This window comes from Calonectris borealis, chromosome 1 (assembly GCF_964195595.1).
Source record: "Calonectris borealis chromosome 1, bCalBor7.hap1.2, whole genome shotgun sequence".
Lineage (NCBI taxonomy): Eukaryota > Metazoa > Chordata > Aves > Procellariiformes > Procellariidae > Calonectris > Calonectris borealis.
Genome location: NC_134312.1, coordinates 1,402,928 through 1,430,560, shown reverse-complemented (window position 1 = coordinate 1,430,560; position 27,633 = coordinate 1,402,928). Strand labels below are relative to the sequence as shown.

Genomic DNA, 27,633 nt, shown 5'->3' with positions numbered 1-27,633 from the left:
AAAAATACTGAGGCTGGAAAGCTGACCAAAAATAAAGAATCCCAGAAGTAAGGTCGTTCACTCAGCCTGAAGTCACACACGCTGCAAGTAAGCGCACACACACTATTGCTTCCAGAAGAACCTGTCTCCAGCAGTGGACAGAACACGGTTTCAGGACTGGACTTTGCTGACGCTTTGCCTCCTCTGTTGGGAAGCTGCAAAGTGCACAGAGAAGGAGGCAGGAGACTTCAAGAACAAGGGGTTTTGGTTAGGCTGTTAAACGCTGCCCTACGTAATTAAATTCTGTATTTTTCTTTGCCAAAGTTGCTATAGGCAAGTCTACGCAGGCAGGTGCAGACAGACTGGAGCTTAGGCTGGATGGACAGAAGCCAGCTCTGGTCCAGAAGCTGCACAGTGGTAGCGTCGGCTCATGCACAGCGCTGTGCCGATACATCCCCAAAAGAACTAGACATGAAGTGACTCACATCTGACCAATTCAGCATGTGCAGAGCAAATGTGGCTCTGCCTGCATCTGTTTAGGCACGTCTTCAGCAGTGCTAGGCAAGACACCCTCACATCTGGCCACTAACTGTAAGATCATCATCTTTTCGTGGCTCGTGATCCAGAACTTAGAGGAGTGCCCAGCGCTCACAGCTCCAACTGAAGTCGGTGGGAACTATGCTTCAATAACAGAGTGCTATTTAATAATGACACAAGACCCCCTGCTCTGTGAGACCCCCCTGCAGCGCTGCGTCCAGCTCGGGGGTCCTCAGCACAGGACAGACATGGACCTGTGGGAGTGGGTCCAGAGGAGGCCACGAAGATGATCAGGGGATGGAACAGCTCTGCCGTGAGGAAAGGCTGAGAGAGTTGGGGTTGTTCAGCCTGGAGAGGAGAAGGCTCTGGGGAGACCTTATTGCGGCCTTTCAGTGCTTAAAGGGGCTTATAAGAAAGATGGGGACAGACTTTTTAGCAGGGCCTGTTGCGGCAGGACAAGGGGGAATGGTTTGAAACGAAAAGAGGGGAGATTCAAACTAGATATAAGGAAGACATTTTTTACACTGAGGGTGGTGAAACCCTGGCACAGGTTGCCCAGAGAGGTGGTCGATGCCCCATCCCTGGGAACATTCCAGGTCAGGTTGGACGGGGCTCTGAGCAACCTGATCTAGTGGAAGATGTCCCTGCTCATTGCACGGGGGTTGGACTAGATGGCCTTTAAAGGTCCCTTCCAACCCAAAGCCTTCTATGATTCTAAGACATCTGGGGAAAAAGGCCAGATCTTTGCCACTTCACAGTGGCAAATATATTGACAAGTGGTCTTAATTTCAGTGCATCAATACCCCAGCTCCAAACCTGAGATGAAGCGGTGCTATCTCACAAAAGCAGGAAAATACTTTACAAAGCCTTCCAGCGCCATGGTGAGCTTTTTGAGGGTGCAGAGGAACGTTAATTCCAGGCTCTCATCCATCCTTGCTTATTCTAGAGCAGTCCAATGTTACATTTGCTGAAAAGCTTTTCATCTCAGACATAAAAAGAACACAAGCATGACCATGTCATTCGATTCTCAGAGAAGTCCCTGCAAATGTCATTCACTTCAGGGAACTGTTCTGCTGGTCACAGAATCTTCTGGAAAGTCACACGAAAGCCTCTGCTCTCTTTAACAACCATTTCACTTGAGACATCTGTGCGTATTTCTACTATAATAAAAACTAAAAATATTTCAATACATATTTAGATAATTATACATGTATTTTTTAATTTATTATAGTATTGTTGTTGGAAAACAGTTAAAGGTTCTCTCTACAGCACAAACTGCATGAAAGCTCATACCTGGGGAGGAGCATTGTAAATCAGGACACCAATTTAATCAGCTTCATGTACACTTTTGCAGAATAAGAAGTTAAAACTTCTGATAGAATTAAGAATACTGAGATTGATTCTATTAATTGTATTTCAGAGTAAGCACAGATTAGATGAGCTGCACCTACGAAAAATATGAAGTTTCAAAGTTTTGTTAGGAAGCCAGTAGTTCATCAACAGCTCTGTCTGCAAGGCTGAATTCCTGCTCTACGAAGAGCTGCACAATTTTTTGATGCAAAAAAGCATTGATGCCAAGCCAACATACTTAGGTAACATTGGCCTTCCTAAAATATAACTAGAAACAACAAAAAAAAAGTTTTCTAAAGGTATCAGTACAAAGCTAGTGGGCACAAGCATGACAGCAATTTACTGCTTCAAGGCCTTAAGCAGGGAAACGGTCAGCTGAGAAGTGTTCTCCAAAAACAACCCCTATTTTCTCACGTACTGACTTCTCCCATTTCAGAGTTTGGATTAAGCTTAAAGCCCAAAAAGTCTTCCGTTAATCCAGTGCGCATGCACTGAATTTAGTTTTCCAGAATCGGCTTTGCCTCTCTCCGCTGTCTGCGGCACACCTGCGAGCGGGCACTACAGAGTTTCTCCACGGCTGCACAACAAAAGCGAGTAAACAGAATTTACTAAACCTTCTCTCCTTTTTACCTCATGGCAATATTTCATCTTAATCTCGAGAAGTCTGCTTCTAACAGAAGACAGGATTGCTGTTGCAACTAAAAATATCAACAATTTTTCCCTTTCTGTTTGCAGCCTGCATCAGTGACTGAGAGCGACTGCTCTTGTGGAAGTCTGGTTGCAAGGCTCCCCACCTCACGTTTGTATTTATAAACTTTCTATCAAGAAAGACCCTGAACTGACATCGATAAGAAAGGAAGAAATGAACTTAATTATGGCTTCTCTAGACTGAAATTGAGGCATTTTGGTGGGGTTTTTTTGCTACAAATACCTTTAACTGCAGACCTGAGCATAGAGGATTTTGTGCAAGAAATATTTAAAGCTTACTTTATCCTTAATTCACCCTTTTCCTCCTAGTCAGTTTGTTGCTCATTTGAAGCCCTAGAACCTAACAGTTTTGCTGGGACATAAAGCAAGCAGCCCCCAGTATTTTCATTCAGAGGCTGGACCTAATTTCTCGGGCCGTCTCTCTTCCGTTCATCATTTAGATTTTGTAACTTGCCTATAGCTCATCTCTCTATATAGGACTTTAACAGGACGTCAGCCATCGTATTTCAGGGAGGAAGTTTCCTTCACATGACTGAGGTTCTACTCTTGGATCTCTGGCTTGAACCTGCAAAATTGAAGAAGAAAATAAATATCAAAGAAGACAAATAAGTGGCTAGTTTTTGTACCCTACCACTGCAGTAGCTCTACAGAACATTTGGAGCAATTCCATTCTTTCAGTTTTTAGTATTCTTCAAATTTAACCAATGCTGCAGGTCACTCGGTCATACAGAGAAATCTGCCTGTTATCCCTGCACTACCTCACTGATTTCTTTCTTTTTAGTTTTACCTCCCTCTCTTCCTTGTTTGAGTTAAATCATCACATTGTTCTACAATTCACTAGACAGAGTTAAAAAGAAAACCTAAAAGGTCAAACATGGCTCTGAAAGTCGTAATTGCTTTACCTTGCTCATCTTTCAAGCGTCAAGTCCGGGCCAAAGCTAAGACTACGCTTCTAATTGCCTGTAAATTCAAATACCGGGTTTCTGTCCCTCCAGGAAAGACACAAACACAGAGATCATTATGTGTTTCAACATTTTTTACCTGAGAAAGCAACAGAGGTACGGTGCCGCAGCCTCCCGGCAAAACGCAAGTGTGCCATTCACAGCCACAAGGTCCGAGGTACCCTGAACCACACCCCGGCTTCTCATTTCCAGTCATTACGTTTACAGCCTGCCATCCACTCGCATTCACAGCCATTATTTTTCTATCACTTGTCCCCCAATCTTCTTTTATCTTCTCTTCTGTTCCAGAGCCTCCATGCCAAAGGTTGACGTATTGATCTTTGTACACAGTTCCGAGCAGTCACATGCAGGCACCTTCTAAAATTAAACTGCGCACATTCGTATGGAGACAGACCCATGAGTATTATACGTAATAAAAGAATATGGCCTCCAATTATAAGATTTTACTAAATAGCATTCAAACCACACTCATTATGAGCAGCACTTGGGAATTCAGCCTCGGGGGAAACATTTATTACCTAGCATAAGTGATCACTAGGGGTTAGAATGAACTGAGAAAATAGAAAACCAACGCACAAGCACGTAAGAAATCCTTAACGGAGCACACACCTGCCAAAAAAATCCCTCTGCCCCACAAAACGACGTGGGAACGTCGCAAGGAATTTACACACATTTACAAGGGAAAAGCTACACTTTCATCACAGGCAGTGAAATCTGCTGGGAGTCAAGGTCAGAATCATCATTTAGACAAGCCACACGAGAGTCATTTACAGCCTGAGCAGAATAAAACCTCCCATCGCAGCTCACCAGTCAGGTGATGTGCCAGTCTAGCGAGCACCAGGCATTTATTTTGATGTAATCCCTTCACCGAAGAATTTTACAGTGAGGAGTTTTAGAAAGGTTATACTCAAGCAGCGACATTACACAAGGATGTGCGCCTCGTTACTGTATACCTCTGCGCCATGCTTTTTCTGCTTTGCCCACAGACAAAAGCCACAGCTTTCTACAGCCACTGGCACTGCAGAGGCGGCGTAGCTCTGGAAAAGCAAGCTGTGCTCTGCTCTAGCCCCCCACGTGAATCAACAGCACCGACAAACCAGCAAATCAATCCCTTCCAATTCTAAAACCTCTGTTTTAATGATGCTAAGGAGCAAAAGAACACAGCTTGAAATGCAAGGAGTAAGCTGTGCTTTCCGTACTCAGTGGCTGGAACAAAAAAACAAATAGCCTTTCGTTTTGTAAATTGGTACATGCTTAATATAAAACTTCGCAGCTACACAATTGCTGTCATTTAAACTTCCCAGTATGGTGTACAAGCATCTACTACGCCTTACTTGCCGAGTAGTTAAGAACCATTAAACCAAGAAGTGCATCTGTTTAAGTACATGTTCTTCTCTCAGCTAAAGAAAGAGGAGCACAGAGTTATCATCACAGGGCTAAGATCACACAGCTAATCAGTTTGGGAGTCTTAATTACAACCTCTTCTAGCTCCCACCCCACGCACACTAACGACATTTCCAGAAGTTCTGCGACTTTCAGCCGCCTTCATCTAGGAACACCCTAAGAAATAACACAAAAGATAAGGGACCACCCCCACCAAAGCCAGTGAGCGATCACCTCATCATTAAAACACCAGTACACGTCCAAATCTAAACCTGTAAACGATTCATGTGACTCAGGGCCTTGACTCACATCCATGGATAAGTTCAGCCCGGGATACCTGAAACTGTTACTCAGCCCCGTGGCTCACCCTGCTCCGGGAGCGGGGACGGCGGAACAAACCACGCACCTCCTGAGTCACCCCAGCCAGCTGCCGCCAGCACCCCGTCGCGTTAGCACGCCGGCAGCAGCCGCGCAGGGTGCAGACTCGCACCGCAGCCGAGCCAATTCAGCATCCAGCCGCTGCTGGAGAGGTCTTTCCATCCCTCCCATCTCCACCAACCTGCTCGTGCCACTTCTCCTGCACCGTTCCCGGCTCTTCCTTGACCCCACGTTGGAGGGGATCACGCCAACAGAAAACTAACCCAACTTAAAGTGAGGAATTTTATGCACTTTGAGCTCTCTGAACTGCCCCATCTTGGAGCCACCTGAGAACTTGGCAGGAGGGGAAGAGGAGAGGGTCAGGACACGCAGTCAGAGACAGGAGAAGACCTGGACAACCCCTTGCAGCAGCACCCGGCCACTGGAGAAGCTCAGGCCATCAGCCCACGCCTCAGACCCACTCACTAGCCCTTCTCAGAGGCAGCGAGCTCTGAAGCGGTGCCAGACAAGCAGGGTCGGCTAAATCTACCTGTGTAGATGCACGTAAAGGTCACAGCCACATCCATTAGCCAAGTAAGAGTCAAGTCCAATGTTATCTCAGAAATGAGGTCTTCTGGCCATTTCTTGAGAGCACGGATCTACAGCAAGAATCCAAAGAGAACAAAAACGTGATTACAGAGATCTTCACCTATATCTGATGGGAACCACCTCTGCAGGTGTCATGAAGACGAGCTCAGTGTACTTGACTTTGACCTCTGGGTTTGTAGGAGTGCCATCATTTCTTGCACGAGCAGGTGTGCAAGACTGCAGGATCAGGACTATACATCGGCTGTAATATTACAACAAAATGAAGCAATCACCTAAATAAATAAAAATACAAACTTGCAAAGTTGTTAACACTTGCCAATTCGGGCACGTGTACTGTCCCCTCTCTATCAAGGTAAAATATTAATTAGCCCACCTAAAGGCAGACAGGTGTAAGTAAAATACTAAGCCAACATAAAAATAGTTTTCAAATGAGAGTGGTATTAGAGGAAAGAACAGTCACGGCTATTTACTGGGAACTCTGTGCTTGTGTCCCAACTATGAAATAAACATTAGCTCACACATTACTTAACGCATGTTAAAATGTCAAGGAAAGGCAAAAAAACCCAGAAAAAACAGTACTTTTAATATATAGAATATCATAGAACCATTTAGGTTGGAAAAGACCCTTAAGATCATCAAGTCCAACCGTCAACCCAGCACTGCCAAGTCCAGCACTAAACCATGTCCCTAAGCACCACATCTACACGTCTTTTAAATACCTCCAGGGATGGTGACTCCACCACTTCCCTGGGCAGCCTGTTCCAGTGCTCGATAACCCTTTCGATGAAGAAATTTCTCCTAATGTCCAATCTAAACCTCCCTTGGCACAACTTGAGGCCATTTCCTCTCGTCCTATTGCTGTTACTTGGGAGAAGAGACCAACCCCCACCTCGCTACAACCTCCTTTCAGGTAGTTGTAGAGCGCGATGAGGTCTCCCCTCAGCCTCCTCTTCTCCAGACTAAACAACCCCAGTTCCCTCAGCCGCTCCCCATCAGACTTGTGCTCCAGGCCCTTCACCAGCTTCGTTGCTCTTCTCTGGACACGCTCCAGCACCTCCATGTCCTTCTTGGAGTGAGGGGCCCAGAACTGAACACAGGATTCGAGGTGCGGCCTCACCAGTGCCGAGTACAGGGGCACGATCACCTCCCTGCTCCTGCTGGCCACACTATTTCTGATACAGGCCAGGGTGCCGTTGGCCTTCTTGGCCACCTGGGCACACGGCCGGCTCATGTTCAGCCGCTGTCGACCAGCACCCCCAGGTCCTTCTCCTCCGGGCACTTTCCAGCCACTCTTCCCCAAGCCTGTAGCGTTGCATGGGGTTGTTGTGGCCGAAGTGCAGGACCCGGCACTTGGCCTTGTTGAACCTCATACATTGGCCTCGGCCCATCGACCCAGCCTGTCCAGGTCCCTCTGCAGAGCCTTCCCACCCTCCAGCAGATCAACACTCCCGCCCAGCTTGGTGTCCTCTGCAAACTGACTGAGGGAGCACTCGATCCCCTCGTCCAGATCGTTGATAAAGATATTGAACAGGACCGGTCCCAGTACTGAGCCCTGGGGAACACCGCTCGTGACCGGCCGCCAGCTGGATTTAACTCCGTTCACCACAACTCTCTGGGCCCGGCCTCCAGCCAGTTTTTTACCCAGCGAAGAGTGCACCCGTCCAAGCCATGAGCAGCCAGTTTCTCCAGGAGAATGCTGTGGGAAATGTGTCAAAAAGATATAAACCAGTCAAGAAAATCTACAGGGATTTTTTGCCCAGCAAACACTGTAAGAACTACAGTTTACTTGGTTTCACTACGAATTTGGTATGATCTTGCTTATATATTTTAAATAGACTTTTACTTCAGGTACTAAAGCAAAGTTCTACTGGATTTGACTAAAAAATTTATCTGCTTCTTTTAGACTTATTTTTGTACTAAACCTTCTTTCAACAGATGCTTCAGCTTTGCGTGCCCAATTTTTCAGTCACAGGACTGGGAACAATTTTATGGCTACCAAATCTGATGTTTTATTTAAATAACACGACTTCCTAAGAAACGGCGGAAAGGACTCCGAATTTGTAAATCTGGTAAACGAAATGCCTAACAACCTCTCAAGTCTCTGGAACGCACACACTGAAGTCACTGGAAAGCAACAGTACGGGGGAAAAGAAAGCGAAGGAACAGTATGTACTCCCAGATACCCTCCATCAACACATCTCGCTTCCTTTAGCAACCAGACAGATTGTCGGCTCCTAAACAAACTCATCACCCAAAGCAAAGGGAGCCAGCTGGGGAGCTTTGCTGCTCCGTAAGCTTGCTGGCTGTTCCTCCTGCATCCAGGTTTCTCCTGAAAGCCTGGCATCCTTTGCCCCTCTCTTACAAAGCACCCTCTGCTGCTATTAGGAGCACCCAGGGAGAGGGATCCAGATTCCTTCAAGCTGTTTCAGATAACGAGCCCATCGCCCACCGTCAATACTCCCCTTCCCTCCCAGACTCGGTGATGCCAATGTGTCACCTAACACTGTGCTCCTCTCGCCAGACAAGAGCTGGACTTCGGGAGGGGCGTGCAACGAGACACCCTTTTTGTTGGTTAACACAAAAAAGAGAGGAATAAGGGAGGAGTTTAGAAGTACTAAGCACACTTGAGGAGAAATATGGATACCCTGAGGGGCTCTAAAAATAGAGAGATTGCATTAGGATATCAAATGGAGAGGGCTGCAGACACCGGGGACAGAAGTCACAATCCTAGTGGAAAAATGTCCTTTACGGAGGAGCTGAACCCCCCCAGCAGGGATTTCTAAGAGGATGAAGGAGCCCCTGATCCAGACTCTCTTCATGGGCAGACCTTGCCTTACAGAGATGTGCTCCTTCCCACAGAGTCTCCAGGAGAGACTCCATCTTCAGGGAAGTCACACAGGAGGAGATCACGGTTATGGAGACAAAATCCCTCATCCCGGACCCTCCAAAGGGAGAGGAAATATTAGAGCGACAATGAAAGAGGGTGGAAGTCCAGCAATATGTAGATGAAGTCTTCACCCCAAAGTTTCATGAGTAGGGAGGTTCCCCTTATGACAGGGACACTTCTTCCCCTACGTTCCCCAAAAGGTTCTTACATCATGGAGAAGAACTCCTTCTCCTGAGATTCCCAAAGGGAAGGGTGCCAGACACCAACAACTCGGGTTGCTCCTACTCAGCAGTCTCTGCAGAAAATGTGCATTTCCCTACAGCCATCCATGAAGGGATGTATGGCTGTATCTATAGGAGAGCACATGTATCCTCCCACTCCAGGGAGTATCCATGTCCATGGGTGCATCCACCTGAGGAGCTTGGATACGCACGGATCTACATGAACGGGTCAAAGAGCGGACTTAGGTCTGCTCTCTATAGGTGGGCATTGGGATGCGCATAATCTGCGTATGCAAAGGCACGGGGATGTCTAGACATGACACACACGGGGCTGTCTGTGTGCGTCTGAATGCATTTGTGTCTATAAGGATGTCTACATCTGTACAGCCGGGTGTGAGCAGATATGCAAAGGTACAAGGGCATGCCTGAGCACGTGGCATGTAGGTACCTATAGGCACAAAGGTGCTGCTTTGCACCCATACGTAGGCATCCAAGGAGAGCAGGTGTACCTTACTGCATATATACCTATCTCTGTCAGCGTTTGTGGAGCTATAGACACGTGTACGCACACCTGTATACGTACATGTGCACTGATGTTTGCATCCCTATAGGCATCGAACCGTGTAAACTTGCAGATATACTTCCCCTGTGTGTGAAGGTACGTGTCACACATGCGTAGACACCTGTATGTGTGTACGCATCTATATGCATGTTTGCATACATACCGGTATGCATTATGTAAGCGTGCACGTCCACCTCTGTACCTGTGTACTTACCTCCACACATGTGGGTTCATATATACACAAGTGGATGTATAGCTAGGGCTATGCCTGCGTATTCATGTGTAAGTACAAAAGTGGTTGCCAACACACGCATAACCAGCCATGGGTACTCCTGTATGTGCATATATACCTCGGGGGTATATATACTTAAACAATGTACGTATCTAGAGGTTACATACCAGTGCACGTGCACACCTATGGGGCAGACGCACTCTTGGGCACGCGCTCACAGGACAGGCACAGTTCGAGGGGACGGTGCGTACCTGCCACATCCATAGGTGCACGCCCAGCACACGCTTGCCGCACAGACAGCGGTCCCTGCGTTCCCAGAGTGCACCCGTACACCCCGCCGGGCAAGCGCCGGGACAGGGGCACCCCTGAGGACGGGGCACCCCATGCAGACCCACCCCGGGGCGCGTGCGAGCACGTACTCAGCCATACAGCGTGCACACTGGGTACGCCTGATTATCCCTCCCATGCTAACGGGACGGGCACCTCCCTTTACATTTTTATCTGGTGCATATCAGTATTTCCGAGCGAGCAGATAACCCCGGGGACGTGAACCCGATTTGAACCCACGCGCACCCGGGAGCTCACGTACCTGGCACACGCTTTTCCCGCAAACACCCTTATACCCGGGTGTGCGGGAGCGCGGCGTACACACACCCAGCGTGCACCTACACTCCTTGGCGGATGCGAGTGTGTAAGCAAGCACGTACCCTACGAGGACACATCTCCGGGCACACGTACAGCTGACACGGACCCCCAGAGCAGGATCACGCTGGTCACACACACCCGTGGGCATATCCACACTGCTTGTGTGTGCACCCCACGCTTACCCACAAGGCAGAGGCACACGGGGACACAAGGAGTGGACGGGACCCCACGACCCCGGAGGAGCGTGTCCCCAAAACGCAGCCACGGCCACGGGAGCAGCCCCACGGGCGCACCGGGGACCCCCACGCCGCGACGGTCCCTGCCCGGAGGGAGGCACCGCCGTGTCCCCAAGCAGCGGGACGGTTCCCCCTCCCCGGCGGGGTGTGTGTGTCCCCCGGGGATGTCCCGGTGGGGGTGCGGGGTCCCCGCTCAGCGGGACGGGGCGCACAAAGCCGCGGGAGGGGGGGGTCCCCACGCCCGCGGGTGGGTACTCTCCCCCAGTCCCGTGTACCCCCCCCACTTCCCCGTTACCTTCTTGACGGTGCGCGGCGCCTCGGTGACGGTGCCGTCGGGGCTGACGAGCGCCTCGGCCGCGGCGCCGCCGCTGTCGCCGCCGTCGCGGTGCCGGTGCTGGGGGTGGTGCGGGTCGCTCCGCTTCATGGCCGAAGCCTGCGGTACCTTGACAGCGCCCGGCGGCAGCCCGGCGGCGGACAGCCCGGGGCAGCCGCTCAGCGGAGGCCGCTCGCCGCCGCAGGAGGAGGAGGAGGACGCCGGGGCCGGGGCCGGGGCCGGGGCCGCCTCACGCTCGGCGGCCGGCAGCGGGCAGGGGGCCGCGGCCACACCGTGCCCGGGAGGGTGAGCGGTCACCGGCTCACACGGTGGCCCCGCCGCCTTATCCATGGGGCCGCTCAGCTCCTTCAGCTCCACGGCGGGGGCTGCCACCTGCACCGACATCGCCGCTGCCGCCGCCGCCGCCTCCGGCTCCCTCAGGGACCGCCCGCCCCTCCCCCGCCACCGCCCCCTCACGGCCCGCGGGGCACGCCGGGACGTGCAGTCCTCCCGCCCGCCGCCCCGCCCCGCCCGCCGCCCCGCCGCGACTACAACTCCCGGCAGCCTCCGCGCCTCCCCTCCCCGTGCCCCGCCTACCCGCGGCGCGGCGCGGGGGCGCTTGGGAAATGTAGTCCGGCGGGGCCGCGCCGCCGTCCCGCCGCTGTCGCCCGCGCGGGGCAGAGGCGCGGAATGGCGGCGGCGGGAGGAGCAGCCCCGTCAGGGCCGGCCGGGGCCGCGCCCGGGCCGTGGGGCCTCCAGCGGCCCCCACGCCCTGTGGGGGCGGCCGGTGCAGCGCTTGACCTCCCTCCCTGTGGAGAAGTTTGGGATTTTTTTTACGTTTTAGTGGAATTTTCTGTGTTTCAGCCGGTGCCCGTCATGCCACCGGTCACAGGCCTCTGAGCACCCCCCAGCACAAGGGCCTGGGCCAGGCTGCTCTCCCGGGCCCGCTGCTCCGCCAAAACCCTGGAAAACGAGGAGCCGAGACGTGCTGGCAAGGCGAGCGCGACATCTGAGAGCCCAGAAACTTGCTGTCCTGCCAGGTTCCGCGAGCCCACAGAGCCCCTTTGTGGGTCAGCCTTTCTTCAGGGGCCTCCGTACAAACAAAAGCCAGTAATGAGCCGCGTTTTTCTAAATCTTGTTCTTCAGGAAAGCTCCTCTTAGGGAAGGAGCGCATCCTTGTTTGTTTTTTTTTATTATTGTCATTATTAGGATTAATGCAGTATCTCTGGGCACAGGCCAAGGACCGAAGCCTGTGTGTTGGGGCTGTGCAAACGCAGACCGAGCACAACGTTCCCGTCTCATTCGAGGGGCGGGAGGTCGCCTCTGACACGTTGGGGTTGGAGGCAAAAGGACGGTTTCTTGATACCAAAGGGGATGTGGTCGGCCAAGCAGGAGGGATGCGGAGGAGCCTGGAAAGTGGAGAGGCATGAAATACTGCAAGCTTGAGTGGAGTTTCAGGATCCACCAGAAATGTCGGAAGTTAGAAACGTGCAGGAAAAAACAATGGGCAAGATAGCGATGTCCGGGAGAGTTTCTGATTCCCAAGTTAACACCCGCAGCCCGGTACGTTTGAGTCACTCGCAAGCCCTGAGCTGTGTTTGGGATGAGCTGGCTGCGAGATGAGGCACAGTGGGAGGAGAGGGAGGAACCCACAGAAAACCCCCCAAAATCAGGATGCAGAGGAGTGATCGAGGGAGAGGGGCAGCAAAACCTGAGAAACCAAAGGAGGATTTCATGCTTGGAGAGGAAGAACCTGGTCAGCAGCTGATGACACGCTGCGTTGGTAAAAACTCACTGGGGACAGGAGGAAAAACGGTTTCATTATATGCAAGGGTGGCAGCTGGACTGGAAAATGCCTAGGACGGAGGCGAGGAGAGAAAGGGCTGTAAAGCATTTAATGGGCTCTGAAGGCAACGCTGTACCAGAGGTGGCGGGAGGAATGTGTGAGGGGGGTTGAAGTTAAAGGAAAAGCAGCACATTACTTTGTGCGTGGAAAGTGCCGGGGCAAAGTCCCGACTTTATTGAAGTAATGCTATTTCCTTATTGAAGTGAAATCGGAATCTGCGTGCAGGTTTCACAGCGCATTTCTGCCTCTCTCCAGGATCAGAAAGCTCAGTCTCGGGGCAGACTTCAGTCTCAAAGGGGCCTTTGAAAACAAAACTCTTTGAAAACTGCTGTGGGAGGGATTTGAAGTCATAACCGATGAATATCCCTCCCCTTCGACATACGCTGCGTGTTTCTTGCAACCGTGAGACAAGAGCAGGCTCCATGCAAAGCCCCAGCTCCTGCAGCACTGCGGTTCTACTGCAGAGTGGGGCTTGTGCTGACCTGGAGCCGATGCCCGGGGCAGAAATCCTCCAGATGTTATCATCTCCTGGTGCCGCAGATCCCACAGTCCGACAAAAAAAAACGCCGGGTTGTTTTGCACACACCTGACCTGGGGGAATCTGCTGCTTGGGCAAAATCCTGACCCTGAGTTCCGTCCTTCGTGCTACCTGCACCCCAGCCGTGCATCGCCCGCTCGGCTCAGCGTGTGATCTTCACCGCACTTGCCCTGCTCGCCTTTTAAGGAGCGCAGTCCTCACATGGGGGTACCGCCAGGGATAGCATTTTCCTGGGAAAAAAGTCATACACTAATCTCGGCGTGCCCAAACACCCCGGCGCCAATCAGACATGTCTCCGTCACATCGGGGCGCAAACCAGTGCTTGCCCGCTGAGCAAATGGATGATATCACAGCTTGCCAGAGATCCAGCAAACCGTCCGCGCAACCTGAGTAATGTGCTAGGCTGTACTTGACGATTTATCTGGAAAAACAACGGATATCGGGAGAGGAAGGGAGAGGCCATTTGGTTAGGGAGGATTGAGCGGTTCGAACAATCGGGGCTCTGTGAGAGCGGCGCCAGCGGTGCCTATGAGGGAGGTTCGGGCTGGCTCCTTCCCCGTGCTGCGCGTGTGGAAGACGGCAAGAGGGACAGGAGACGGGCAGCGAGGCAGGGCTGCCTTTGCCTGAAAGGAGATGTCAGAGAAAGCAGCCTCGGAAAGGCGAGAGTCTTTCCCTTGAGAGCCGTGGCTGCGTGTAGATCTTCTCGGGAGATAACCTGGTTTCTCGTACCAACGATGACCACAAACAACAAAATTAAGCCAGAAAAGGAGTAAAATAGCTGCGGTCTCTCCCAGAGCTGTAAGGACAAGCTCAGCTGCGGTCTCCGGCCCGTTTCGTCTGTGCCTGACCTGCTGGCGTGGAAATACCTCTTTCCCGGACGGGCTGGGGACGGGCAACGCCCACGGTGCTGCCGGCAGGGCCCGGCGTGCAGGATCCTGCTGTGAAGGGACCGCGCGGTGTGGAGCAGGGGCAGGGCACAGGCAGATGCCTGCGCTACGTGGGAACCAGCACACATAGACCCCCAAATGGAGCGTATCATAGCCCAGAGGTGAGGGAAGAGCGAGATTAGACATGGATGTCAGACGTTTCGTAGTCGTCTCTGTCCTCTTTGCTTCCCCGACACGTGATAACCAGAGGGAAGGATGGAGGAAAAGCCAGGCAGACACGGGTGTGCTCTGGTGCAGACACCCATGCTTTGATCTTGCACAAACAAAGAAAACCCGGGTTTTTCTCCACCAAAACAGCTGCAAAATCGAGCGCGGCTGAGCCGTTCGGCTCATGAATTGCCGTATTGCCCCGAAATCCTCCATCCGACCATACCGCGCCGTGGGGAACGGCTGGTGGTGCCAGGCGCCTGCCTGGGAGGAGACCGGGCTGGTTACTGGATCAGCAGAGTCCCCACTAACCACTTTCACTGTCTGGATTTGTCCATTTCTGTGATGTTCAGTCCTAAAAGCAGCACTGGAAAAATCGAGCCAGCAGCCGGCTGCGTGCTGGGGTTAGTGACGAAGGGCAGGCCTGCTCGGCGTGGAACCTCTTCGTCTCCCTGATCCCAGTTAAAAGCAGCTGAGCCTCCGTCAACTGGGATGGTACAGGCTCCTGCACAGCCCCGCGGCACAGGGTGATCCAGCCGCAGAGCAGGGCAGCTTCACCCAGCAGGGCTACAAAGGCTGAGCCTTCCAGACACGAAGAAAAGAGGGAAAAAAAGAGATTTACATGGAAGTTTTTCAATTCTCTAAGACTCCAATACCCTACTGTAAGCCGACAGACAGACACAGTCTTGCCAAGATATATATAATCCCAAAGTAGAAGGCGATACCACCCTATAATATCAGCTCTTCTAATTGTACCTCCTGTATTACAGATTTGAATTTAAGATGATTCAGCCTATCCCTGCCTAATGGCATTTGGACATTTGATAGGAGCAATCCGATTTTACTGCAGCTATTGATTTGTTCTGGCAACGTCCCTGCGACCGGCCTGCGCTATCGTACTTTTCATTCGTTTCATTACGGCAGAGGCAACCAGATGGCCAGATAGCGCCGACATTTGTCGCCGGGGGCGAGTGGTTAAGTGTATCCATAGCGAATATGATCCAGATTCCATGAAACCTCCCTGCCTTGCCCAGATGAACGCTCTCGGGGGTGTTCGGGGAGATGCGTGACCCTCCCCATTTTCATCTCCCGCGCCTCCCAAAACCACTCAAACGCAGAACAGCGGGACGAGGTGCACGCGCGCGTGCGGAATTCCTCTCCCTGCACTCGATTTTCACGAAATCTTCACAAAGTCTGCAGGTCTCTACCGAGCACAGCTGAGTACTGTGCCGGGGGGATGCCTGACGGACAGACAGACAGACACACGCATAGGCATGTATGAGCCTCGTTTCCTTAGGAAATCGGCTTAAAATAATAACTGGAAGATATTAAAGCTCTTTCACAAAGGGAGGGCAGGCAGGGGGAAGAGGAAGGGCTCTTTGCTCCTTTGTGATGTAAAGCAGAGCCTGAAATACAGCTCCTCACCAAAAGGGAAAAGAATAATAAATAAGAGGACGGTATTTACGTGTGACCATTTGAGCTCTTCCCTTTCTTTCCTGAGGATACTCAATGTACAGCTGGGGAAATTAACTGGGTTTTGCCAGCCAAGGAGCTGAGCTGGGTCACCGAAGGGAGGAGGTTTGTCCCTCAGGTCCTTAAAACTCGCTGGTAACCTCCCCTGATGCTGAAGGAGTCGGAGGGAGAAGACGCTCTTGGGGAAAGGTTCGGGGGACGAGGCACGGGGGGCAGACGTGTCCCGAACCCCAGCGTGAGGGTGTTGAGGGTGGAGGGGACCCCGTTCCAGCCTTGTCCCTGTCCCTAATAAAACCGCCTCGGGGGAGGCATCTCCTCCATCAGAGCTGGCTGGGCCACCCCAGGGGTCTCCGGTCCCTTTCCCGGTCCCACGTCGCGCACGCGAGCGCTGCTGCGGGCAACCGCACGGCTTTCGCTGCTCACATTAGTGGTTTCCTGGCTGTGGTTTCCCTGCGAGTGGCATCGGGTGGGGAAACCCACGGTGGTGGCTGGCAGCCTCCGCGCTCCCCATCCCCGTCCCGGGGCAAGAGGAAAATACCCTGGAGCTGAAACGGTGGGAGAAGCGAAGCAAAGGCACCTCCCTGCCTTCTTATTCTTATTCTTAATTCTTATTCTCCTGCAAAACCTGACCCCGAGCAGCGTACGACACCACGAGCACCCACGGTGGTAAGCGGGACCACCGGCCGCTTTTTGGGTGGGGATGCTCGGTGCTCCCGGCCCAGCGCCGGGGCAGGATGCTCCGAGCACAGCGGGCGTGAGAAGTTACGCTGAGTTTGTCCCGTGCCGGACCTTTCATCCCTTTTAACCAGGATTTTTTAACCATAACTGTTTAAATGGTGTTTTTTGGTGGTTGCTTCTCATTTTTCCCGCTAGAGCAAAGAGCTGGTTCCATCTTCTAAGCCCCTTGCGAGGATGTTTCCCAGGATAAATGCTTTTTTTATTCCTTAAAAAAACACTTCTTTGTCCCTGTGTGCCAAATTGAGGGGGCTTTTTTCATGCCTGGGGGAAAACATAGGGGATGTGGTGGGATCAGGATGTCTCCTGTTGTTTCCAAAATTAAATATTTTAGCTTTTTGTTTCAAAATGGCATATCATTAGTTTTTCTTTTAAAAAAGAAGCCCACAAAAATAAAATATAGATAGAAAGAGGAAAAAAAAAGCCCACAAAAATAAAATAAAGGTAGAGAAAAATTTCATTTCATCTGGGGCAAACCTGCCTGCCCCAGCACAGAGCCCTCGACGGCAGCAGAGCGGGCTCAGCCCATCCTGCTCACCAAAAACCATCAGGAAAACATAATTTTCACTGGCCAATTCCAGCCAAATTTCAGAGGGGCGCCTGGTCTCTGGGATAACCGAGCACCCGAGGTGCGATGGAGCACGGGCAGGCGTCGAACTGGCACCCGCATGCCTCGCTCCGGAGCCAAATTAAAAAAAAGACGCTTTCCAAAAGCAGCATCTGTCCCCAAAAGCACCATCCGCACAGCCCATCGCCCAGCACTGCGGGCAGCAGCGGGTGCCCCTGCACCCCACGGGACCCCACTCCGGCCGAGGCACCCAAAATTTGGGGATATTTAAGCCCGCAGTGCCATCTGCTGGCAGGGGGCCCCCCTTCAGCCCCCCCACTTTGCTGCCAAAGCCCGGCGAGCATCCCCCCAAAACAGTCCTTGTAGCACCCGCGGACGTTTCCAGCTCCTCACTCCTGCCTTCCGCGGGCGAAACGGTCGGGACGGGGTTTTAAAGCAGTTTAAAGCAGTTTTAAAAGCAGTTTTTAAAGCAGTTAAAAGCAGTTGGAGCCCTTTTAGGAGAAAGGACAAACCCCGGGACGTTTCCCCGCACTCGATACCTCCCCAAAGAGCCCGGGGCAGGCGCTGGCAATGGAAACTTGGCAAATTTAATACTGATACAGGAGGGTTTTCCTTTACACAGCAAAAATTAACCCGTGGAGGTCACCGGGATAGCGAGAAAGCCAGGAGCCTACCAGGATTTAAAAAAGACACGTACAGGGATAATGGACAGATACAAAACACCAGCAGGGACTGGAGTCCTCTTACGTCAGGGCTCGGCCGGGTTTGTTGTAACTTGGGAGTTTTTTTCTTAAAAAAAATTTAAAAAAAGCTTTGCTCGGGGGGTTGGTGCACCCGGGCAGCAAAGGCGACCCCAGCTCGCCTTGCGCACCCTGGGATTTTAAAGTTTCATTTGTTCGCATCACGGCTCGGGGAGCACCCCAACACGGCTCCCCGTCTCCCGTGGCCATCACCGTCCTACCAACCCTCCATTTTGGGTCTGGTTCAGCTCTCTGGGGAGCTGGAAGGCACTTTGGGACCCCTGAAAAAATAGGGGTGCACCCAGAAAAACGGGTGCACCCCGAGGATGCTGCTGCCGCCCTGTGAGGGGGTTCAGCTCATGCCGCAGCACCCGAGTGGAAGCTGTGCCCGGCCGTCACGTCTCGGTGTATTATACAAAGATTAAAAAATAGAAAATTTAAAAAAAAACCCCTATTGGCACAAGTGTTTGTAAGCTCTACGTACCATCTAGCCGCGGGCGGGGCAGAGGGCGAGCGAGGGGTGTCGGCGGGTCCCAGCACCCCGGGACGTGGGACAAAGCTCACCAAAATCTACCCTGACCTACGCTCGCCTGGTACCACTGTCCCCGTCGGTGGCAAAGGCAATGTCCCCCTTGTCCTTCAATCCCTCCAGGACCTGGGTGGGGTTTGTTCCACTGACACCCCGTTTCTTTTCTCCCAGTGATGCCGGGGGGGGACCCCAAAACCCTTCTGCTGGCATCTTGCCAGGCTAGGATGTGCATCGAGTCTGTTTAGGTGATGTGGGGAGAAACGCCGTCCTCCGAGGGGAGAAATCAGCGGCGGAGGGATGTTCGGGACCGGCCCCGGCAGGACGGGGTGGGCTTCGGTGTCCCCTTGCAGGCTGGACGAGGCTTGGGGTCTCACCCCAGGTGTCCCCGTCCCCTCACAACATCTCGCCGGGCTCAAAAGTCCGAATCGGCGTCCAGCAGCTCCGCGTCCACCAGGTTGGTCCGAGAGTGGATGGGGGCCAAGCCGACCCGTCGGACCTGAGTCCTCGGCCCCCCGCTGCGGGGCAGGGTGCCGGGGGGCCAGAGCGGACCCCCGTTGTGCTGCCGGCACCCGCTGCTGGGGCCGGGGCTCTCCTCCTCCGGGGACCCGCTCTCGGGGCAGAAGGGGTTGCTGATGAGGTGGAAGACGTTGGCTCTGCGGCGGCCGTCCCACGGCCCCCCAGCGAAGGCGGCTTCGGGCTGGCCGGGCGGGAGCCGCGGGAGGACGTCGGGGGCGAAGGCGACCAGGCAGGGCTGGGGGGGCAGCCGGGGCAGGCGAGGGACGGCGCTGGGGGCCGGGGGGGCTGCGGGGCCCCCCAGGCAGCGCTCGGGACCCGGGCACACCTCCTTCTTCTTCTTCCTCCGCTTCTTCTTGCGGCCGTTGCGCTTCTGCAGCTCGGGGGAGACGTCGGCCTCTACCACCCAGAGGTTGGCCCTCTCCTCCGGCGGCACTGCGGGACACGGGACGGGGCGGGTGAGAGCGGCCGCATTCTGCCCCGCGCCCCCCCCTTGCCAGCCCCAGCCCCCCGGCTCTGCCTCCCCGCACATCCCCAACACCCCTCAGCCCGGCTCATCCCCCCGAGATGTCCCAAGTGCTCCCCAAGGACTTGCCAGGTGTGGCCACGGGCGTCACAGAGATGTCCTGGGGCAGGATAGCCCCTCTCCTGGCCACCATCTTGGTGACGTGCTGGGCCCACGCCGAGGACACGTCGGCCGACGGCTCGTTGATGTCGAACGCTAAACCGGCTGCAACGACAACAGGGGAGCCCCAGTCAAGGGGGGGACGGTGGGGACCCCAGGGTGCTGCCGAGGTGGCCCCCTCCAACGGGCACGTACCCACAGGGCCGTCGTGCGAGACGGTGTGCATGCTGAAGGACAGCTCCTGGCCCGGGTCGCGCAGCAGCTCCTTGCGCTTGGAGAAGGCCTTCGCGATCATCTTGCTTTTCTTGATCCTCTTGGGCTGGTCGTCGCTCTGCCCCGTCAGCCTGGGGACACGGCAGGTCAGAGCAGGGACACGCGGTGGCCCAGGCACAGGGGGGACACAACCCCAGGCATTGCAGCTGGGGCACGGGGACCCTCCCCATCTCCCTCTCCCGCTCTGGACAGGGACACCAAGGGCTGGGGACTGCGTTGGATGGGTCCCCTGGGGATGGAAGTGTCCCACAAATAGGACATGAGACACCTGCCAAGTGGGAGAGGCCACCCTGTTCCTGAACCGCTGCCTGCTGTGAGCCCACAGCTCGTTGAGCTGACGGACAGAAGTCTGGGGACGACCTCCAACACCTCAGGACGTTGGATGGGGCAGGAAGGGCCACACGGAGCCGGGGTGACATCCTCGGGGTCCCACCTGCACCAGGTACGCTTCCAGATGAGCAGGGTGGCCTTGGTCCAGACCCAGGTGCTCATGGAGACGCCAGTGCCGAACATGGCGAAGAGGTTGATCTTCTCCACCAGCAGGCTTGGACGGTTCTTGATCTCGCAGTCTGGGATGGGCTTGTTGGTCTGCGTGGCGATGGTCACGTTGGCCTCGCACCTGTGGGGACAGACACAGGATGGTGGCCGTAAGGAGGGGGACACCCAACGACGCCCCATGATGGGTCTGAGCCCCCCCCAGCTCTGCAGAGTGGAGACGTGGTGGCAACGCTGGCGGGGGACGTGGGGCTCTCCACTCTGCAACGTCCCCCACTAAACGTGAGGTGCTCGGATGCCACCGGCGTCCCACTCGCCCGCCCATCCCCGTCCCACTCACAGGACGTATTCCCGAAAGCTGCGCTCCCACTCCGCCTGGTTGAAGAAGTCATAGAAGTGGCAGCCAAAAGTGATGAAGACGAAGCCAAAGGCCAAGAAGCCGAAGATGCCTGGAGGAGAAGTGGGACATCCCTGGTTAAGCCGGACCCCAGCCGGACCAGGACAAAGATGCCACACTGGGGCCTTGCCACCGTCACTACAGCTTTGTCCCCCACTGCTGTCACCCCCGGGAAGGTGGGATGGGGCTGTCCAGGTTCAGGGGACAAAATGTCCCCGTTCCCACTCAAATTCCCATGGAAATGGTGCCGACGGAGCCCCCTTACCCAGTCGCAGCATGGTCTCGTTGATCTTGCTGGCCGCCTTCTCGCTCAGCAGCCCGGGGTGGTTGCTCTTGATGGAGAAAAGCGTCATGACCCCTGCGGTGGAGGGACGAGGTGGTCAGGGTTGGGGGGGACACCCACGGTGCCTCCCATCCCCGTGAGCTCGCACCTACCCCGGATGAGGAAATAGCCCCCCACGATAAGGACGAGCCCGATGGGCGCCAGGACGAAGCCGGCCCGGTAGCGATAGTTCTTGTAGCCCACGAAGCAGATGCCGCTGACGGAGTCACCATCCACCTGGCAGAGATGGGGACAGGGGGGTCAGTTGGTTGCGGCCACCCCTCCCTGCGCACATCACCTTGGCAGGGAACTGCCAGGACACGGGATCGTGGTCCCGTTACCTGCGCCACGGCCAGGATGGCCACGGTGAGGACGAAGGGGATGGACCAGGTGATGAGGTGGAAGTAGGAGGTCTTGCCCAGCAGCGGCTGGTAGGTGGTGCCCAGCGCCTTGAAGGAGGTGTGCCAGGCGTAGGTCAGCATGACGAACCAGATGACGCCCGACATCAGCGAGTAGTAGACAATGACAAAGATAATGACGCAGGAGAGCGTCTCGTTGGAGCTACGGGGGGAGGCGAGACAGAAGTGTCACCAACCTCCACGGAGGGGACACTCCTACCCCAAGTGGAGCATCCTCCATGTTCCCAAGAGGCCAGGAAACCCCAGGAGCCCTCCTTGGTCCCGGGGACACTTCTTGGCACGTGGTGGGAAGGGGACGAAGGTGACACGTACGTGGGTTCCCCCAGCCGCATGGTGCCGTCGGCCCGGCACACGATCTCGTCGCGGGCGCCGTCCATGAACTGCGCCAACCAGCCGATGCTGCCCACGAAGAAGCAGGCGTTGACGTAGAAGAGGATGACGGCGGGGTAGCGGTTGGAGTTCCTCCAATCGGCGACGAACGTGGCCTGGCGGGAGGGGGAAGAAAGGGACATCTTGGTGCCCCGTCCCCTTCTGGGGACACCTCCCCATGTCCCCCCGCATCTCACCAGGGTGAAGAAGGTGCAGAAGATGGTGACGGAGCTGAAGGCGGCGATGTAGACGTGCATCTCGCGGTGCTCCTTTTCGGTGAAGAGCGGGTTCTGGCACTGGATGCCGCAACCCTCCACGTCCTCGTACCAGCTCTTGGGGTTGTCCGTCCGCACCAGCGGCGCCTCGCACTGCCCCGAGCTGTTGAACTTGATGTTCTGCACCTCGTTCTGCCGGAGAAGAGGCAGGGCCGTGAGGAGGAGGAGGCACCCCCACGGCGAAGGCTGGGCTGCAGGGCTGGACATCGGTCCCCCGCGGAGGGCTGGGGACAACCGGCGTTTCCCCGCTCCCGCTGCCCCGTGGGGATTTGGAGCCCGTGGGCGTCCCCCGCACCCCGTGTTGTGTCCCCCCCCGTACCGGGCATCCCTCGGGGAATCGGTCGGGCGTGCACTTGAGGAAGTCGGGCCAGCCGCGCTCGCGCTCCACGATGGTGCAGGGCGCCCGGGTGGCCTGGCAGAGGGTCTGGCTGGGCAGCTCCACCTGCCCGTCCTCGCACTTGGGCATGTAGACGGCGCAGAGCAGGGGCTGGATGACGTCCCAGCAGCGCGGGGCGTTGCGCAGGCCTGCGGGGACAGCGCCGTCACCCCACCCACCCACCCCGGGCGGACCCACGTTGTCCTGTCGTGTCCCCCACCCGACCCTGCGGCCCCGCGGGGACGGGGCAGACCCCGGCTGCGGTGGCGGGGAGCACGGGCACCATCCGCCCGTCGGTTCGGTACACGCGGCACCCGGGCCCCTCTGTAACGCCTCTGGGGCACCGTGCCCGTCCCCAGGTGCTCCCCTGCTGTAGGGGGCTCAGCCCCCGTCCCCTGCTATACTGCTCTCCCTCTATACTGTACCCAAGCCCAGGCCCTCTCTGTACTGTACCCTGTCCCCCACTATACTGCTCCCCTCTATACTGTACCCATCACCCGCCCCCTACTATACTGCTCGCCCCAATACCACACTCATCCCCGGTCCCCTGCTATACTGCTCCCCCTCTATACTATACCCAACTCTAGTACCCTGCTATACTGTGCCCATCCCTGCTCCCCTGCTATACAGCTATCTATACTCTAGCCAGCCATGGTCCCCTGCTATACTGCTCCCCTCTATACTGTACCCATCACCCGCCCCCTACTATACTGCTCGCCCCAATACCACACTCATCCCCGGTCCCCTGCTATACTGCTCCCCCTCTATACTATACCCAACTCCAGTACCCTGCTATACTGTGCCCGTCCCTGCTCCCCTGCTATACAGCTATCTATACTCTAGCCAGCCATGGTCCCCTGCTATACTGCTCCCCTCTATACTGTACCCATCTCTGGTCCCCTAATTCTACCCCCCTATACTTCTACCCCCCTATACCGCACTCATCCCCAGTCCCCTGCTATACTGCTCACCCTCTATACTATACCCAACTCCAGCACCCTGCTATACTGCGCCCATCCCTGGTCCCCTGCTATACTGCTCCCCCTCTATACTATACCCAACTCCAGTACCGTGCTATACTGCGCCCATCCCTGGTCCCCTGCTATACTGCTCCCCCCTATACTGCACCCATCCCCAGTCCCCTGCTATACTGCTCCCCCTCTATACTATACCCAACTCCAGTACCGTGCTATACTGCGCCCATCCCTGGTCCCCTGCTATACTGCTCCCCCCTATACTGCACCCATCCCCAGTCCCCTGCTATACTGCTCACCCTCTATACTATACCCAACTCCAGCACCCTGCTATACTGCGCCCATCCCTGGTCCCCTGCTATACTGCTCCCCCTCTATACTATACCCAACTCCAGCACCCTGCTATACTGCGCCCATCCCTGGTCCCCTGCTATACTGCTCCCCTCTATACTGCACCCATCCCAGCCCCCCTGCTATACTGCTCCCCCTCTATACTATACCCAACTCCAGCACCCTGCTATACTGCGCCCATCCCTGGTCCCCTGCTATACTGCTCCCCTCTATACTGCGCCCATCCCTGGTCCCCTGCTATACTGCTCCCCTCTATACTGCGCCCATCCCTGGTCCCCTGCTATACTGCTCCCCTCTATACTGCGCCCATCCCTGGTCCCCTGCTATACTGCTCCCCTCTATACTGCGCCCATCCCTGGTCCCCTGCTATACTGCTCCCCTCTATACTGCGCCCATCCCCAGTCCCCTGCTATACTGCTCCCCCTCTATACTATACCCAACTCCAGTACCGTGCTATACTGCGCCCATCCCTGGTCCCCTGCTATACTGCTCCCCCCTATACTGCACCCATCCCCAGTCCCCTGCTATACTGCTCCCCCTCTATACTATACCCAACTCCAGTACCGTGCTATACTGCGCCCATCCCTGGTCCCCTGCTATACTGCTCCCCCCTATACTGCACCCATCCCCAGTCCCCTGCTATACTGCTCACCCTCTATACTATACCCAACTCCAGCACCCTGCTATACTGCGCCCATCCCTGGTCCCCTGCTATACTGCTCCCCCTCTATACTATACCCAACTCCAGCACCCTGCTATACTGCGCCCATCCCTGGTCCCCTGCTATACTGCTCCCCTCTATACTGCACCCATCCCAGCCCCCCTGCTATACTGCTCCCCCTCTATACTATACCCAACTCCAGCACCCTGCTATACTGCGCCCATCCCTGGTCCCCTGCTATACTGCTCCCCTCTATACTGCGCCCATCCCTGGTCCCCTGCTATACTGCTCCCCTCTATACTGCGCCCATCCCTGGTCCCCTGCTATACTGCTCCCCTCTATACTGCGCCCATCCCTGGTCCCCTGCTATACTGCTCCCCTCTATACTGCGCCCATCCCTGGTCCCCTGCTATACTGCTCCCCTCTATACTGCGCCCATCCCTGGTCCCCTGCTATACTGCTCCCCTCTATACTATACCCAACTCCAGCACCCTGCTATACTGCGCCCATCCCTGGTCCCCTGCTATACTGCTCCCCTCTATACTGCACCCATCCCTGGTCCCCTGCTATACTGCTCCCCCTCTATACTATACCCAACTCCAGTACCGTGCTATACTGCGCCCATCCCTGGTCCCCTGCTATACTGCTCCCCTCTATACTGCGCCCATCCCAGTCCCCTGCTATACCGCACCCACCCCCAGGCCCCTGCTATACTGCTCCCCCTCTACACCGCACCCAAGCCCCCTCTATACTGTGCCCATCCCCTCTATAGCGCTCCCCGGCGCCCCGTGCCCCCCCAGCCCCTCACTACCCCGCCCCCCGCCAGTGCCCGGCCCGGGCCTCTCCCAGACTCCCCCCCCCACCCCCGGCTATACCGCGCTGGGCCGGAGCCCCCCCCAGCCCCGTCCGTACCGGACCAGAGCAGCAGCTTTCCGTGAGCCTCCTCCTGCGAGGCGGAGTCGGCGGCCAGCAGCGTGGAGGTGGCGGCGTAGGGCAGCGCCGAGCCCAGGCAGGCACCGTAACGGAGCCGTTCGCAAGGCGCGGGGCGACGGCAACGTTCGGGAACGGCCGAGGAGTTGAGGAAAGGGGCGGCGGGACAGCGGCGACCGCCCAGCGCCAGCGCCATGCCCAGCGCCAGCGCCCACCGCCACCCGCCGCCCTGCGCCGCCATCCCGGCCCGCACCGGCGCTAGGCGGGCGGCCCGGCCCCGGCCCCCGCCATGCCCCGACGCCCTTTGTTGAGCTCGCCGGGAGCGGAGCGGGGCCGCTGCTCCTCCTCCTCCTCCTCCTCCTCCTCCTCCTCCTCCCTCAGCGCGGCCCGGCCCGCCACAGCCCCGCGCCCCCCGCCGGGGCGGGCTGAGGAGAGGCGGAGGGGGAGGAGGGGGGGCATCCCGCTTTTGAGGGGAAAAGTGGCTTTTTGTGAGGAAAAAGTTACTTTTTTTTGGAGCGGGCAGGGAGGGGACGAGTTTTTGAGGAGGAAAGTGGGGTTTTGAGGAGGAAAGTGGGGTGCTGAGGAGGGGGATCGCGCTGAGGGAGGAGGGCAGAGGGTTGTTCTCCCGAGGGGGGGCTGCTGGAGGGGGGGAAGTTGGTTTGGGGGGGGGAAATGTTGGGTTTTGTGAGGGGAAAGTTGGTTTTAGGGAGGGAGAAGTCGCTTTTGGGAGGGGAAGTGTTGCTTTGGAAGGGGGAGGAGCCGCGTTTTTGGAGGAGAAAGTTTGTTTTTTTCGGAGAGAAGTTGGATTTGAGGGAGAGAGGAGATTTGGGAGGGGGGAGTTGGTTTTGAGGGGGGGAAAGTTGCTTTTTGAGGGAGAGAAGTCGGGTTTGGGGAGGATAAAAGTTGTTTGGGGGAGCAAAAAGTTACTTTTGGGGGGTAAAGTTGCTTTTTGGGCAGAGAAGTCACTTTTTTTGAGGAGAAAAGTTGTTTTTTAGGGAGAAAGGTCACTTTTAGGGGAGGAAAGTTGCATTTGGGGGGGAAGTAACTTTTTTCGGGGGGAAAGTTAGTTTTTGGGAAGGAAAGTTGAATTTTATGGGGGAAAGTCACTTTTGGGGGGGGGAAGTTACTTTTTGGGAAGGAAAAGTTGCCTTTGGGGAAGAGAAGCCACTTTTGGGGGGAGAAAAGGCACTTTTGGGGGACAAAAGTTGCTTTTTGGGGACAAAAGGCACTTTATTGGGAGAGAAAAGTTTCTTTTTTAGGCAAAAAGTTACTTTGGGGGGAGAAGGTTACTTTCTGGGGAGAAAAGTTCCCTTTGGGGAAGAGAAATCACTTTTGGGGGGAGAAAAGTCAGTTTGTGGGGGGGAAGTCAGTTTTGGAGGAGAAAAGTCACTTTTAGGGGACAAAAGGCAATTTATTGGGAGATAAAAGTTGCTTTTTGGGGAGAAAAGTCACTTTTGGGGCGGAAAGTTACTTTTAGGGGAAGATAAGTCGCTTTTGGGGGGCAAGAGTTACTTGTGGCGGGAGAAAAATTACTTTTTTGAGGGGAAAGTTACTTTTGGGGGACAAAAGCCACTTTTGAGGGGAGAAAAGTTGCTTTTTGGGGAGAAAAGTCACTTTTTTGACAGGGAAGTCACTTTTTGGGGACAAAAGTCAGTTTTGGGGGGGGAGAAGCCACTCTTGGAGAGCAGCTACTTTTTGGAGAGAACTTGCTTTTTTGGGGAGAAGTAGCTCTTTGGAGGAGAAGTTTTGGGGAGAAAAGTAACTTTTTGTGAGGGGGAGAAGTCACTTTTTGGGGGGAGGCATCATTCTTCAAACAAGTGATCACTTTTGGGGGGAGAAATTGCTCTTTTGGGTGACAAGTCACATTTTGGCAGGGGGGTGAGGTGGCTTTTTGGGGGAAGAGAAGCTGCTTTTTGTGGGAGAGAAGTTGCTTTTGGGGGGCAGGACTTTTTCAGAAGTTGCTCTTTTGGCATGAGAAATCTCTTTTTTTGGGGGCGGGACAGTTTTGGGGTAGTTTTCCCAGGGGATGCCAGAGGTGACCGGGGGCAGCCGGGAGCTGATCAGGCCATTGCGGCCACCTCGGTCCCTAAGAGCCCTGTGCCACCCTGGCCAAAAGCCATGGTGGGGGGACACAATCAGGGCAGGGAGG

The 27,633-nt window shown here is 55.3% G+C and overlaps 2 protein-coding genes across 2 annotated transcripts in view; both read right to left on the bottom strand.

The window, feature by feature from the left end:
• Positions 1 to 11,433, bottom strand: part of AHCYL2 (adenosylhomocysteinase like 2) — a 110,719-nt gene extending 99,286 nt beyond the window's left edge. The window contains exon 1 of the mRNA XM_075141520.1: positions 10,964 to 11,433. Coding sequence (XP_074997621.1) covers positions 10,964 to 11,386 — 423 coding nt within the window. The 5' untranslated portion in view covers positions 11,387 to 11,433. The remainder of the gene's footprint in view (positions 1 to 10,963) is intronic.
• A 6,370-nt stretch (positions 11,434 to 17,803) lies between these two features.
• On the bottom strand, positions 17,804 to 25,820 carry SMO (smoothened, frizzled class receptor). Its single transcript, XM_075141508.1, has 12 exons — positions 25,467 to 25,820; positions 22,512 to 22,717; positions 22,115 to 22,324; positions 21,861 to 22,033; positions 21,471 to 21,690; positions 21,243 to 21,366; positions 21,073 to 21,165; positions 20,751 to 20,859; positions 20,349 to 20,534; positions 19,838 to 19,986; positions 19,613 to 19,747; positions 17,804 to 19,452 (listed from the first exon to the last, which is right to left on the bottom strand). The coding sequence occupies exons 1-12, from the start codon at positions 25,723 to 25,725 to the stop codon at positions 18,917 to 18,919; spliced, it is 2,400 nt and encodes a 799-aa protein (XP_074997609.1). The 5' UTR covers positions 25,726 to 25,820; the 3' UTR covers positions 17,804 to 18,916.
• Positions 25,821 to 27,633: the final 1,813 nt, after the last annotated feature.

Bases quoted from the DNA above. Each gene is read 5' to 3' on its own strand.
- SMO (XM_075141508.1), bottom strand. From the start codon at position 25,725: ATGGCGGCGCAGGGCGGCGGGTGGCGGTGGGCGCTGGCGCTGGGCATG. The intron at 22,325-22,511 runs GTACGGGGGGGG...CTTCTCCGGCAG, and splicing joins GATTCCCCGAGGGATGCCCG to AACGAGGTGCAGAACATCAA. The intron at 21,367-21,470 runs GTAACGGGACCA...CATCTCTGCCAG, and splicing joins CCATCCTGGCCGTGGCGCAG to GTGGATGGTGACTCCGTCAG.